Source organism: Physcomitrium patens, chromosome 24, assembly GCF_059467195.1.
Source record: "Physcomitrium patens ecotype Gransden chromosome 24, ASM5946719v1, whole genome shotgun sequence".
In the NCBI taxonomy this organism is placed as follows: Eukaryota; Viridiplantae; Streptophyta; class Bryopsida; order Funariales; family Funariaceae; genus Physcomitrium; species Physcomitrium patens.
In genome coordinates this window covers 821,454-837,146 of record NC_143433.1, presented here as the reverse complement: position 1 = coordinate 837,146, position 15,693 = coordinate 821,454, and the positions used below count along the sequence as shown (strand labels likewise).

The window sequence follows — 15,693 nt, the reverse complement described above, 5'->3', positions numbered from 1 at the left end:
AAATTTGAGTATCTACTTATATAAAATTAAACCAAGAGATACAATGTTATTCAAATATTTTGATAATAGTATTAAACTTAAATGATAAATTATGTTAAAACTAGTTAAGAATTAAATTGTTAAAATCATTCAATAATGATGCCAAAGTTTATCATCCATGCACACAAAAATGAATCAAAGAATTAATTTGATACAAATTTTTTAGAAGTAATATTATAATCAAGCATGTTTTATATTTTATGTTTTAAATAGAAAATACAAGATTTTTCAATTCCATTAGATATGATATGACATCTAAAAATTGATTTGTACTAAGATGTTCCTAAGAATTGATTTTTTCATGATTGAAAAAATTTCATCAAGTTTAAAATTTTTTATAAATTTAGATTTGTTTATAAAGTGAATCAACACATCCCTAGATAATATTGTAAAGTTCTAACATCCTTATGAATTTATAATTATATTTTTTCTTTAATGATTTTATAATTAAAAAATTAAATTTAGATTTTTTTGGAACCATAAATAAGAATTAATGTGTAGCACAATTAAACTCTTACATTTTCTGTTAATACTTTATATACATATAATATACATAAGGTTTTTTTAAAATATTTTTTTAGATAATTGGCCTTATACAAATATTTTTAGAAAAACCTATCATAATATAGATAATTAACCATTAATATAGATTTCTTAGATAGTTTAATACAATCTTCAGATATACTTATTCTAATTTTTGAGCTTAATGATTTTAAAAGAAATAAAATAAATATTTCTATTCTAATTACTTATAATATTTTTGTAATTGTTGTAATATATTCTTTTTAGTTTTATAACATAATATAAACAAAAAAGAATCTAAAATTAACACAATTATAATATGTCTATGACTAAAAAAATCAACAATCATAAAATAGCTTCCATCAGTATATATATTATAACACCAACTAATCATCTAAAGTCATTACATGCATCTTTTTCTTTATTATTACTATTGCTAATTCTGCATACAAGTTTTAAATAAGATTCAAGTTAAGTATCTTTGTTAAAAATCCTAAAATTGGCATTGTAATATAATACAATATTTTCTTAAGAAAAATCTTAAAACTTCTTTTGCTTTCTCTAAAATATTGATTGCATTTGAGATTTTTATGAAATGCAATAACAAATGATATAGTAATCAATCTTTTGAATAAAATTAGATATATCATATATGTGTTATATACGGTTGAAAGTAGATTTTCATATTTATTGTTTCCCTATTCTACCCATTCTGACAAGACACAATATCTTTATTTCTCTATTCAATAGTTAAATTATTTTTTATTGTAGTTTTTATTTTCTTTTTGGATTTTTTATTTTTTTTACAATGTGATTTTTATTTATTTTTATTTTTCTTTCAAATCTAACTAAATAATCAATCTATGACTCCGGGATGGGAGGAAAGGCACTGACAAGCTTTTCCCACTCGGAGTCAGTCATGTTTGATGTAGAATTTTTTGTGCAATACCTTGACCTCAACACACCAGGAACAACACCTCTTGATAGAGTTGGTTGCTGGGTGAATCTGGGCCCCCTTTCTTGCAGATTACTGTCCTGAGGTACATCCATGAAACAGGAGACGTTGATACGTGTTCTCTTCAACTCGTTTGGAAGGTAGTCTGCAATGACATTTTCTGCAAGTACCTGCAAAAATCACAAGCATCAGGGAGGTATACAATGTTCAACTAGAAATATCATGAAAAATGAAATGGGTTAAGTGACTGAACCCTTTACCTGTATTTCCTCCTGTGACATGCTCACAAAACCCATGTCATCTCCATCATCACTGCTCGTGGACCTTTTTGAACCTAGATCGGATATGTCACCAACAGTCTCAAGAACCTCGTCAAGAAGCAAGCTCCGACATTGAAGTGCTACATCCCGGGCAGGTGTAGTTAGATATCCTCCGAGTACAGCTTCAATATATTCAATCTGCATTTGCATATATTTTTCAATGTAATTTGAATGAAATTTTACAAAAACACCGAGGGCATTTCGGTTTCGTAAAAAAAAGGTAGATATGTATCCTAGATGACAGCAAAGACAAGGGAAGCAAGCTCCCTATGCATAATTAATTCGACAAATTTTCCTGATTTATGAACGTAAAAGCTAATACTATGAGTAACTAATACCTGTTAATACACTTGAACAATGAAAGAATAAATCAAATGTACCTCGAGCATAAGCTGGCAGTATCCTTGAACATCAAGAGATTTAAGAACCTTCCTCTTGTTCACTATGAAGACTTTGAGCAATGCGTCCATGAGTTCTACCGATAGATGTTTTATCACCTTGTCTACAAATATTGCAGCCATTGCACATACCTGTTCGAACAAAACATGCTTTGAGTTCTTTTACATCAACTATAGTATCTACCAGTGATGTAAATCAATCTGCTTATCATGAAATTTGTGATACGACTCCCTACGTATAAAGCAGCTCTAAATTTCCACGCAATTCGAGGCACCATCATTTCTTTTAATGAATAAATCCCATTTATAGAGGAAAGCATTAAAATCTACACTGATGTTTGTCCATAGTACTGGAAAGATCGGTCGCTCCAATGGAAATGCAACATACAATCTCAAATCATTGAGACACGGCAGTGGAAACATCGACCTTAAGACTAAGAATTGCAGAGGTGCAACCAACCTCAGCATGAACGGAAACAAGAGGATTAAGCAACTCCACCACTGCATCTCGTATGCCCTGAAAAGAATCACCACATTTATAGGCTGCATGGTAATCGTACAGTTACAAGACAAGGACAAATTTTCGACCATAGTGCAGTAATCGAAACGATAATTTGAATAGTGATTATGTTCAATGCACGAATGCTTTAAAAACAACCCTCGTGCTAGAGAGCGCTACTAAACTTCAAAAAGTAGGAGTTTACCTTCACCGGTGGGGAAGTAGACCAATGTGTCCCATCATTTAACAGGAAATCAGCAGCAGCTTTTCCAACAGATGTCCCCTGCCATTCAAACAACCAGTCAAACTATGTTGTGGGTTCGACTGGAATAAGCTTAGCGCACCCGCCCAAGTACCACTAGACCGAATCGATTACGTTGGTGGAGCCCTAATTAGTGCCAGAACACTATGAGGTCTGGTGTTGAACCTTTACATATTCGTATCGGTTGAGAATCTTGATTTCCAAAGATGAAAAACTGACTGACACTTCTTCTGCTGTCACTTGACTGTCCCCAGATCTTATTTCCTTCTGCTCGTCCTTTCTGCCAATGCACATCCGAAGTCTTTTCAGCGGCAGTCATCAACAACAGAGTGTTTCATCCTCGTGTCAGCTCTTTGAGGTTTGAAGCTGAGTAAGATTTCCGACGGAGCGAATACAAGAGAAAAGTCCCTAACAAATTCATACTCTGACTATCATCTACTTACCCCACATTAAACCAAATCTGTTGGTACTTTCTAGAAAGCTCAGGCAGGAGGAGTGTGTTGCAAAACCCAGCGTTACTGAGCAGCACCAGCAAGCGCTGATGGTGATCACTCACTTCATTTCTAGCGATGAATGTCGCAAACCTCCCTGGCCCTAATTGTTCTTGATCGATTTCTGTTTCGGCATTTTCATCTGGAAGAGTTCTGAAGAGCTCATATTCTAGCCGTTCCATATTCTCTGCAAACCAGTGATTGGAATTCTATTTTCTTTTAATGAAACACATTCTTCAAACTCATTATATTCTCTCACTGATCATCAGACAAAGATAGAATCAATGCAATACTATGAGACAAATAAAGTAAACATTTCCTGAAATATTCAAAACTAACCAGCAAGAGTGCGAAAACACATAAAAAAAGTATGCTGAACGTTATCTTGCATTTGCTGGAGCTGATAAACCATATCCTCGTGCTGAGGAGTTTCCTGTTTCAGCCTGTCCAGCAACCTAAGAATCAAGACATTGAATGAGTCCAGAGGACATTTTTATTCCATACTTCTAAGAATACGACAATAAGGTAATAATACTCAAAGGCGAAATATTGGTTTCAGATTGAACTTTACTCAGTTAGACGTTCCATAGTAGATTCAAGCATGTCCTGAAATCTGACAGGTGTACTTGAAATTGTAAAAGATGAACCGCCACGTTCAATCGGGCCTATAAGAATCCAATCCTCTTCGTTCACAAGATCTGCAGTGGCCATGTTCATGAAGGCACATAATCGCTGAACATATACTCTTGCCACTTCAGTCCGCAGCACTACCAGCATTTCAACTGCGAAGAGAAAGCACAAGTGCAACAGAAAGGCGAGACATTTCAGTTTAATAGGGACAAGGTAAACTTTCCTTGCCAGGGGAGAAAGTTCTTCACATGGGTCTTACAAATGCACATATGTCAAATGCTAACAGTCCACCTCTCTAACATGTACTGTATTCTCGCTTCTTATTAGTTCGCAGAAAAACAATATTTCAAGGTCTACCTTTACAATACTTTTTCAATAGTAACATGGCATCCGAGGTTCTGAGGAGAAGTTTACATGCACGTGCAGGAACACAACGTTTACCCTCTAGTGTTACACAGGCCTTAGAAATTTCTGCTACTGCTTGCAGCATGTATGGACAAAGAACATTCGCTCCTGATAGAGCAAGAAATGCAGTCTTGACCTGGTAAACAATATAAACAAGGTGTTTTCATCATTGTCTAACAATGTATATGCATAACCTATAATGTGCACGCTGTGTACCATGCATGTACATGAACAGCCACTGCTTAAGTCAAGATTTTTTTCGACAATTTTCAGACTCAGGGTAGTACCTTCGACTCATATAGAGAAATGATGAAATGGATCATGGTAATGACTTCATCAAGAGAATGAGAGATGAAAATTGGCTTCGGAACATTTCCAAAAGTATAACTCCCACTCTCACTGTTTAAGACACTTCCCAACTTTCGCATTTCCAGGCTTCCAACTGTAACCTGCAAAACGTAAGCTCTCATTATCCCAGCACTTGTGATTCATTATTAACTGTATTGCTTGGCAGTTCTTGGCCTTAATATGTGTTAGCTGCAAAGTCCTCCATCATTACCACCAGGCTCCTTTGCTGCACGCATCTGAAATGGATTGTTCTGTTCCCTTACTGACTAGCATTTCATTGAAGGGGAATGTGAAGTGACCCATCACAATCTGGTAGTAATAATCTTAAGAACATAACAAGCACGTCCATCACGAAACAATTAGTCATCATGGATACAGAATTTGAAGTTGAACATGAGAAGGTCAAAACAAGAACTGATCTTAGAGAAAATATTGTTGTCCGGCCTTGTTACAGCAAGTAAATACCTTGTAGAAACTCCCATTAAAGACAGAGATCGCAAGACCCCAAAAGCTTGGCAGGTGTGTCACGATAATAGCCGTGAGTCGCCGAATCAGCAGACTCAAAAGTGCATTTGGTTCACGGTCAGTTGAATCTTCGATACTGTTTCGGCCTTGCTCCGAGTTCTTACTGCCTAAAAGCAGGTTAAAATCTACATCTGACTGCGAGTAAAACATTGCATACTTGAGTCTATATGTTGCAACACGAACCGCCATAAAAGATAGGACCATAGTAATCGACTTCACTGGTCACATGTCATCAAAGAAACAAATTTGTCGGAACAATTCTCAACCTGTTTGTAACTTCTAAAGTAAATACATCCTTTTGGGTACAACATGGTGAGGATTCACTGACCCCCTTATTTCGTTCTCGCTGAAGTTGCTTCCAACGTGCATCTGACTGGGCCCGCTGTCGAACACGACCAACAAGATCCTTCATGCGAGCTTCGTGCTCTAAAGTACATCCTTCCAGGAGCCCTCGAATTCTACGATCCTGTTGACATGAGTTAGAAATTGCATAACTAGAGATGAACATCAATGAGATGCATAACTAGAGATGAACATCAATGAGATGCAGTAAGTGGAGATCAAATCCAGTAGAGACAACATTGTCAACGAGGATAGTCAAAAGACACGGACAAACTTGCTGCGATCGAAGAAACCACTAATATAACTCTTGAGATTTAGTCTTCTAAAAAGTGAAGCGGGGAAGAGAGACGATACCTGAATGGTGAGATAATGCCAAAGAAGGTCTGAATTTGGTTCAAGCTTCAACAAGAGCCGAAAAGTGTTCTTCAACTACACACACAACAAAAAGGCCCTAAATCAATCACAAGTATCTTAAGGACAGGCCTTGAGGATGACATACTTGCAAGGCAGCAACGGGATCTTCACCTGCTCGCACTAAAGATTGAATTCATCGGGAGTAGTAGCAATACAACCTGAGAAAGCTCCAGATGAGGATCCTCCATCCTCTTGTAAAGCATCTCTGCGAGTTCCTGAATAATTATTTTAACCTCTTTCAGCACCCTGCCGAAAATACCAACCTGCAGAAACCTTTGATGCAAAAATCTCAGGTGCATGATAACTAGTACATAATTTCACTACTTCGTAAAATCGAATCAAGCTCAGCAAATAAAGAAACTGAAGTCGCAAGAACCCACATGTGAATATAACGCCAATGATTTAGCTTTTTCGTACTCTCGAATTGCAAGGCCGAATTCACCCTTTCTGATATCCGATCGAATAACCATAGGCAGGTTGAAAAGAGTTCTAAATCTCTTGAGCATTCGTTGAACTGATCTGGTACGCTCAGCTTGAGACTGCATAATCGTCCCGGAAGTTAACATATTGCTGAGGATGAAGAACCCGTACTTAATAGGTTGATTCCACCGTAAGTTATGGTACCTTCTCAAGGAACTTATGATTCTATAGTGTACAAGGGTCAGAGAATTTCTATGAGTCTACTCTAAGCTAACACAAATTAGCAGACCTTAGACTTCCACGAAAGTGTGCTTGGAGAACAACATGTCTCTCGGGTTAAATGTAGCAAGTCGATGAAAAGTGAACAGTGTGTGTGGACCTGTAGTTCGAGGAGGGGTGCAAATGCTCGCTTGGCAACAACAACGACTTCGGCAATGGCATTGTGAAGGTGCTCAGTTCCAGTACCCTCTTTGGCACACTCTATTTGTTCGAGCTTTGAATGTATATCTGTAAAAATTGAGTGAACGAGATTAGGATGGCTTCTTTATGTTCAAAGCTTTTTAGAGACAGACTAAAAACACGTTAATTATATTATTTTTAGAACCTCAGTGATTTTTATGACATCAACTGAGAATTCCTTCACTATGGGCACGACTAAAAAGTTGGTATCATATACACGTTCGCATTGTACTTTGTATCGCATTGCAGCATGTGCATTAGCAGTTGCTGTGTTTATTGACATTATTTTTCATCTTGCAGGTCAAAGATGATTCAGTCACTACCGTCAATGGTGTTTTTGCAGGAGATGAAACAATCAAAATTCTCTTTCACCAATTTCATTAGATTTTCTTTGTGACTTTGCAAATTTCCTTTCAAAGCATCCCCCGCAACCTCCAGATCATGCGCACTGGTATTCGGATGTATATGAACCAGGAAGAATCTTACGTCGAAATTCTCCGAATGAAAATCCACTTTCTCTGCACACAATAGAAAGTCACCCATGCGGTCATTTCAGAAGAGGTAAACATCAGAAGATATAGAATTGCACTCAGGGATTGGACTCGATCTACACACTAATGAAACATTGATGTGTTGATTATTACAGAGATGTAGGGACTAGGAAATAAACCAGCCGGAACTAGGACAAAAAATTCTAGCTTCAACAACCAAACACTGCATCACCAACAAATTATATATATATATATATATATATACATTTTTCAGCTTCTTATGCAGTAGGGATAGATCGGATCACTTTGTAGTCAACCGTTGAAGGGAGGCGGGTGACAAGAAATGCACCTCTGGTATTAAAATCTTTCATACATGAGAGTTCGGGGTGAGTAGGATCTTCTCCACATGTATTTCTTGTAGCGGTCGTCATATCATCCTTCTTGACTTCCAAGAGACCTCGTCCTATATCACTCCATTTATCTGTCCTAGGGAGAAGATTCTCCATCTTGTCTGTAGGAATAAGTGTCAAACTTCTGATGTCTATAAGACTGAAACAATGAAATGTTAGATTCAAGACATAGGACCAATGAGTTTAAGTAATATTTTCACGAAGATGCGAAAAAAGTAGTAATTTAACCTACCCCACAATGACTGAACGCTGTATGGACTCCTCTCCTCCGTACCAGTTTGTAGTCACATGGCCAAGAAAAGCTTGACGAAACAGACATCATCTAGTATGGGACACAAATGGAGGAAACGTAAACGTTTGTGCTACGCATACCCAAGCCCCAAGGGATCGACAAGGTCGTCTGCTTTAGGTACAACATCCAAAAAATTGGTTGACTTGCGCAACCGGGTTGCTGCACCATAGGAAGCTGGTGCTTTTCGAGTTTCTCGGATTTCCCGCACTCTTCGTGCTAACTGTAGTCTTACACATCAAGAAGCGGCTTCAGTACTTCCAAAACCGATTATTACAATTTGGATATATCTCACAGATATGACGAGCGTATGTCAGGTGATCGAAGTCCTCCCATCGTTCCTAAGAACAAACGTAACAATTTCTACGTGATTCTACAAGGAATTAATAGAGAGCAACTTGCTATCCTGCTTTCAAATCTTGTATTTTCAAGTACGCGTGATCATATCGCTCTTTCAACCTGAATTGCCACTGAGCAATACCTATGTTTCAGTTCTTCGCTCAAACATAAGCACTGCCCAAATTCGAGTAACCTGGCACAGGAACTTTCTGGAATTCAGACATGAAGCCGACGAGATCCTCCAACTTGCGACTTTTACAAGACTCTGAGAAGACCTTGGTAGTAAACTTGACACTCCTGGTGCAAGACTCGAACGTAAAAAACCAGTCAATTGGCTTCGACGGTGAAGGTGGCGAGCATTAACCTCTGCTTGATCAACTCCACCCCAAGTCTGAGGCTCTTCATCGTTGTCATACCACAAATCATCACTCTTATCGACCACAGCACCCTGCGCCTTCAACAGTTGATTACCAAGGACAATCGCACGAGGTGCCTTTGTCTCATCATCATCTGAAGATAAACTCAGCAGCTCCAGGTCCGATTCATCGTCCTTGGCAATTAATACTGCCTTTGGAGACGCTACCCTCCCCGCCGGGGCAGCAACCAGAGCTCCATTGACCCTCGGAGGCGCTCTCCTTGGCGGACCACCAACACTTTGCATCTGAGGAGGCTTTCTTCTTGGCGGTCCTCCGCGAGTCGGTGACGGAAGAATGTGTTTGACAACGCGAGACGCCTCGCATCTAGACGACCCTGAGGCCGCTGTCGACATGTTTGGAAGTGGCTGACTAAGCGGATTATTATTACTCACCACCCTGGATGCTTGCTCCGCCAACACCCGCGGCAAAAGCTCCTCGTCGTCCCGTACACGCTTCTACATAACACAAGGCTTCCTGCCACTACCTGAATCCCTTATTATTAAGCTCTTCTTGACCATAACCTACCTTGAAACGCCCTCAGAACTACGCTCTTCAGCACAGAAACAGCAACGTTAGTCCAAGAATCATGCGATGAATCAGCGACAATGCTACATAGATCTCCTTGCTCTGAAACTAATCCCGCCGCAACCGTCTTCTGAAACTCCAAATCAGAATGATGCACCTCAACATACAGGGCAATAAATGCATTCTCCATTCCCTTAGATCTGCTATACATGCCTACATCCGTAGACTGTAAACCTCGCTTAGGTCGCACAATAAAACGATACGATGCGAGACCGAACGTACGATTCCGTTGCAAGATAACAGAGGAGAGTGACTTCTGAAGCGGAAAGAATTGGTGTCGGAAGATGAAATTCGGGAAGACGAAAGGAGAGGCCCCGTCGATAGAGATGCCATGAAAGCAACACCACCACCACCAACACGATGGGATTGGATTCGGAGGGGAGGGGTGGAAGGTTAGCTACTTATACGATGGTTTTATAAGCACACGCCATTACTTCACTCATCGACTCCATTCACTACTCTAGAGTGTCTCTATGTGTCTATACATAAATAATTGTGTGCATATGTATGCATATATATATATTAAGAAATTTTTTTATTTCTAAATTTAAATTATAAATTACTATTTTTGTCTAAAATATATTATGGTATGATTGTAAATGAACATGATTGAAATGTTTTGTAATCACTACACATTAAATAGCATATTCAACTCAACAAATTGAATTACCAAGCAAGCTATTGAAATTGTTATAACTTTCAAGAAAATATGATAAAGATGAAGACTTTGAAAAACAAAATGTTGTTCCTCAAATAGATGAGAAGATACAACACATTTGGTATCACAACCTTAGAAGAGACTCTCAATATTTGGTGATATTATTATAGGTAGGAACTATTTTTTATTATATTTTTTATGTTTTATTTAAAATAAGTTATTAAAACCTCAACAATGATCAAATAACATAATAGTCTTTTTTTTTTTTTTAACTTAGTGTAGGAATTTATTAATGATTGACATGACTTATAAGTTTTTTTTAAAGAGAACCAAGTTCAAAATATGTATTAAATATAATTTGTCACATCTTATACTTTTTCAATATATGATCATTGTTCCTTATAGAACTTATTCCTAGAATGAGAGATAATGTCACAAACATCAATGATAATACTAGTAATTATGAAGGTAATAAAAATAAGGTAATCTAATAATATTTTAGTGAAAAAATGCCTAAAAGTTTAATAGATGCAAATTTGACTTTATATATGTTTGTAGATAATTAATAGGTTAAAAATTTGGCCAACAAGTTGACTACATGGCACACATGTTGAAAACTTATCTAGCAAGTTAGAGACTTATTACATAAGTTAGATTAATGTTGCATGAACTATAGAATGTTGCCATATAGCTCTTTAATTAGATAATATATAGAGGCAAAAGTAAGGCATACATCACTCTTATCAATGCTTTTCTTATTCATAATCTAATTTCAAGAGTTTCTAGTCCTTTTGTCTTAGACAATTGGCATTCTAGTTTCTTAAGAAAGACTTTTTTTTTTTTTTTTTTTTTTTTTGTTGTTGTTATCTCAGACATGATTTCTAATTTGTTTCATTTATTTTCCTTCAAGTTCTTATTTTTGACTTTGAATAGACCAAATCTTAAGAATTTGGTAGAATAAGGGGAAAAAAAATCTCCTTCTCCATATAAAATGAAGAAGAGCAATGACCAATAAAAGTAAAAAAGGTCTAATCTCTATGACCCTCTTAATTTATATAACATGGATTTTGAAACATTGGAGGGTAACAATTCTTTGAGCTACTTAAAAATTCCAGCATAATGTTATTTTTATAGATCCAAAAGATATAATGAAGATGGATCTTTATTTCTAAAAAGTAAACTTTTTAAATTTTCAAGGAGATTTTAAGATTTTGTGTAATAAATCCAATCTTCTCTTTTTCAATACTTTATGAAATTAAAAAAAATATCTTATAAGGTTTAAGGTCAAAATGACTTTCCAAAAGTTTTAACACTTTGTAGTTACATTAAGAGCATATTTTTAAATTTTGATATTATTCTTCTTCAAGAACATAAGTTATATGGATCAAGGATTCAAGACTTAAATAATTTATTCTATTTTAATATAGATTATTATATTTTATAATCAACTTTAAGTTAAAAAATAATCTTCATGGTACAAGAGTTGGAGATACTTATATATTTGTTTTTCTAAAAATTAAATTACTAATAAAAAAATAAGGATGCATTTATGTTTAATAGAGTATTATGGATCATATTCTCTAATAATCTTAAGAAATATATTATAGTGATAAATATCTATGCATCTAATAAATAACAAAAAGATGCTAATTCTAGAAGATTGAGTTAATAATCTTCATTCTAGTATTTTATTCATATTTAGGAGAGATTGCAATATGGTAGGAAGGGCAAGAGATAAATCATATTTTTGTAGTAGACTATTATCTAAAGATAAAGAGATTTTTTTTTCATTTTTTCTTGTCTTTTCATAGTGGATGCCTTCTCAAGGTCGTTTATTGAATTATTTTTGGAAAAACAAAAAAAATAAATTAAAGATCCTAGTAAGGCTTGATAGATTTTATTTAAGTTCTATTTTTCTTTACAAATATCAAATTTATGACTATTATATAAGAGAAGATAGTGTATTATCTTATTACCTTATAACCAAATTTATTCTTCAACTATAAAAAACTAAATATAGATCATCTAATTTCAAAATGAGTATTTTACATTTAAATGATTCTAAGTTCTTTCAACAAGTCAAGAAGATTTGAACTTATTATAATAATAAAGAATCTTTTATTTATTGCATGCAAAATTTTATACACTTTTAAAAGTTTTTTTTGTAAAGAATTAGCATAATTAAGATAAACATAACATTTCATTGGTAATGACTAAATTTCCATGATTAACTTTGTTTTAATTATATGTCAATTTTTACTTGGCGTCTTTAAAAGATATATTTATCTTTTGCACAAAAAAGATGACAAAAAAAATTAGGCAACTTAAGGCTTATCACCTTATTAAATACTTCTTAAAAAGTTTATATTAATGTAATCTAAAGATAGTTCTACATAATTTTTCAAGGAAGTTATTTATTTTTACTAAATAACGTTTTTTTCTTTGAAGTTTATCTAAGATGATATATTGGTTATGTAAGGACCAAAAATTAGACCAAGACTTTAAAAAATCTTTCATTCTATTAATAATTAATTTTTCTGAAGTCTATGATAGGATCTCTTAATATTTTATGTTTAAAGTACTAAAATTACTTGTCTTATACAACATCTTTTTTTATATAATTAGAATTTTAGTCTCCAAGGTCCAAGCATATTATTAAGAATTAATGAAACTCTTACAAATTTATCTTTTAATAGAAAGAAATATAAGACAATAATATTATTTGATAACCTATCTTTTTATCTTTATTTAAGAATTTTTTAATATTTCTATTCAATATATTGTCCGATAACACCATTTATAAGATATCTCTATGCCATATAATCTTTATCAACAAGTTATTAGCCATTATGTTGATTACTTAAAAATTACAATTTATAGAAAAAATATATATATTCTCTATTTGGTGAATATTATCAAGCAGTTTAGCCTAACTTTAGGACTAGATCCATTGCCTACTAGAAATTTTAAAAAGTAGACATGCCACATTAATTAGATCAATTTGGATGGATATAGGAATCTAATATTGATAATTGTAAGCTTATTACAATCTCTTTTAATATTTATTTGAATATATATGATGTTGATCAAAATTTTGATTAATAAAATGATAATAAAATTAGAATATTAGTGATATAATTAAATAATTTGGCAAGTGAAGTCATAATTATAAATAATATTTTATTTTATTCAATATATTTATTTTTAGATATTTGATGTGATTCTATGAAGGCTATTTAAAAGATTAGATTAATGGTTTAAAAAAATAAAGGAGAAATATATTTTTTTAACTTGATCCAAAGTAGCATGGATTTGTTTGTTATAAAACTTATGAAGAAGATGGTCTTTGTATTATTGACCTAAAAGATGCCATCAAAGCTTTGTTGTCTAAATGGATATTAGAGGCTCTTCACCAAGCCAAAGAAATATTTAGCAATTTTTCAGATATTTATTAATGATGTTTAAATCAATGACTTTTAAAAATTGGATATTAAATCCAATTTTTCCATTCATTCTAAATCACAAATAGAATATTGGATCTAAAATGTGGAATGAAATAGAAATTTTTTAAATATATTTGCGTAGGTTTCTTTGGCTTCATTCTCTTACATCTTTTTATAATGTGAGGATTTTTTTATTTTTTATCATAGGATCCTAAATTTTTTTGTAATTTACATTCACTTAGAATCACATCAAGATGTTATTTTCAAATCAAACAATCTTCATTGTATTAAAAACCAATCTAAAGGGCCAATGTTTATAATGACTAAAAAAGAAGTTGTATCTATATACTATTTTTTGATATTTTATAGCTTTGTTTTAGATTTCTTCTATAATATTTTTCAATCTCTTAAAAAAATACACATCAATATAATAATTTCTTTTAAAAATTTAATAATCAGATTAAATTATATATTGAAATTTCATCTTTTTTTAAAATATAGTGTTATAATTTTTTACATAATATGTTTAAGTAGAAGAAAATAAATTATTTTTCTTATTTTATTCATTAAAAAAATAAATGAAAATAAAAAATTGAATAGGTACTCAACTTAGAACCTTCTACTTTGATGATATTTTTATGCTAAAAAAATATTTAGATGATATCAAAAATGAAATTAAAGGCTTTTGAAAAAATATTACAATTGTTTCAAAAAAAATCAAAAAAAAAAAAAAAAAAAAAAAAAAAATGGCATTGATTTCTTCTATGATTTAGTCAATGAATTAAATTTTGATCTTTTGTCAAATTATTGAGTTATATGTAAAGAATTCATGACTTAATTTGCCAAACTTGATAGAAAGTTACTTCAATGAAATAGTTCTATTACTAATTTAATAGCACAATAATAGATTATTTTTCTTTATCAAGACTTTTTATTTAATTGAAATGATACTTATTCTAACTCTTGTTCCTACAAAATAGCTATGTTCCTTTGACTTATATGGCACAAATATGTAGCATTGTCAAGGACATGAATCTTGTAGAAAGAAATCCTCAATAAACTCTTATATCACTCAAAAGGACTAAAAAAATCACTCAAAGATGATATAGTCTTAAACTAAAATGGCTATTGCTAAAGACAAGAAGATTAGAAAGTTTTAAAATAAGACTAAGGACTAAAAAGGCATTAACAAGAGTGAAGAAGGCTTCACTCTTGTCTCCAATAATCTTTTAACTAGAAGCTACGTTGAAATGCCTCATAGAACCTTCAAAATGTATTGACTTTGCAAGGCTCATATCTTAACTTGCAAGGTAAGTTTTTTATATGTGCGCCACATAGTTAGTTTATTTTATAAGCTACCAACATATGGTTAACTTATTGATTAAGTTTTTAGCCCACCAATCAATTACAAACATATGTAAAGTCAAAGAAATATCTATGAAGCTTTTAAAAAGCTTTTCTAAAAAATATTATGAAATAAATTTATTTTTATTTATTTTATTTTATCATATAGATAAATATTAGAATAAATATGTATATCTTTGATATTATTCTCTCTTTTAGGTACGAATTCTATAAAGATTGATCATCATATGTTTAGAAAATTTAAGATGTAGCAAATTATATTTGTCACATACTTTGATCTTTATTCTCTTCCAAGATGGTTGATAGGTCCTCTCAGCCATCAATAATGTATCATACTAGGGTGCATAGACCACCCTATTATTTGATTGTTATTGAGGCCTTTATAACTCCCATCAAATAAAACATTTGAAATGCCATCAAGAGTTGTTTCTACCTCTAATAAAATCATCAATCATCAAGAGTCTCTTCTAATGTCATCATATTAAATGTGTTATATCTTCTCATCTATTTAAAGAAAGACATGTCATTTTTGATAATTTTTATTTTGATTATATTTTCTTGAAGGTTGTGATGATCACAATGTCTTGTCCTGTAAGTCAATAAGTCATAACTCTTCAATTGAATTTGTTGGTTGTTGGTTCTTTATTTCCTTAGCATTACAAATACCA

General features: G+C 33.1%; 1 protein-coding gene across 5 annotated transcripts; it reads right to left on the bottom strand.

The window, feature by feature from the left end:
- Positions 1-1,185: 1,185 nt before the first annotated feature.
- LOC112276433 (exocyst complex component SEC5A) lies at positions 1,186-9,343 on the bottom strand. Of its 5 annotated transcripts, none has more exons than XM_024507728.3 (21): positions 8,923-9,343; positions 8,303-8,442; positions 7,870-8,069; positions 7,353-7,547; positions 6,950-7,077; positions 6,531-6,689; positions 6,309-6,413; positions 6,091-6,165; positions 5,723-5,860; positions 5,335-5,529; positions 4,809-4,970; positions 4,531-4,657; positions 4,058-4,268; positions 3,826-3,941; positions 3,439-3,673; positions 3,161-3,275; positions 2,939-3,016; positions 2,695-2,751; positions 2,217-2,366; positions 1,777-1,974; positions 1,186-1,686 (listed from the first exon to the last, which is right to left on the bottom strand). In XM_024507728.3, exons 1-21 carry the CDS (start codon positions 9,325-9,327, stop codon positions 1,423-1,425), a joined length of 3,453 nt encoding a protein of 1,150 aa, XP_024363496.1. In that variant the 5' UTR covers positions 9,328-9,343; the 3' UTR covers positions 1,186-1,422. The 5 variants fall into 5 exon arrangements, with proteins under 5 accessions (XP_024363496.1, XP_090103183.1, XP_024363497.1 ...); XM_090247057.1 differs by having other exon boundaries at positions 3,167-3,275; XM_024507729.3 differs by having other exon boundaries at positions 4,558-4,657.
- Positions 9,344-15,693: the final 6,350 nt, after the last annotated feature.

Bases quoted from the DNA above. Each gene is read 5' to 3' on its own strand.
- LOC112276433 (XM_024507728.3), bottom strand. From the start codon at position 9,327: ATGTCGACAGCGGCCTCAGGGTCGTCTAGATGCGAGGCGTCTCGCGTT. The intron at 8,443-8,922 runs GTTAATGCTCGC...GTAAGACTACAG, and splicing joins GTGGAGTTGATCAAGCAGAG to TTAGCACGAAGAGTGCGGGA. The intron at 4,658-4,808 runs GTACTACCCTGA...ATTGTTTACCAG, and splicing joins TTTCTCTATATGAGTCGAAG to GTCAAGACTGCATTTCTTGC.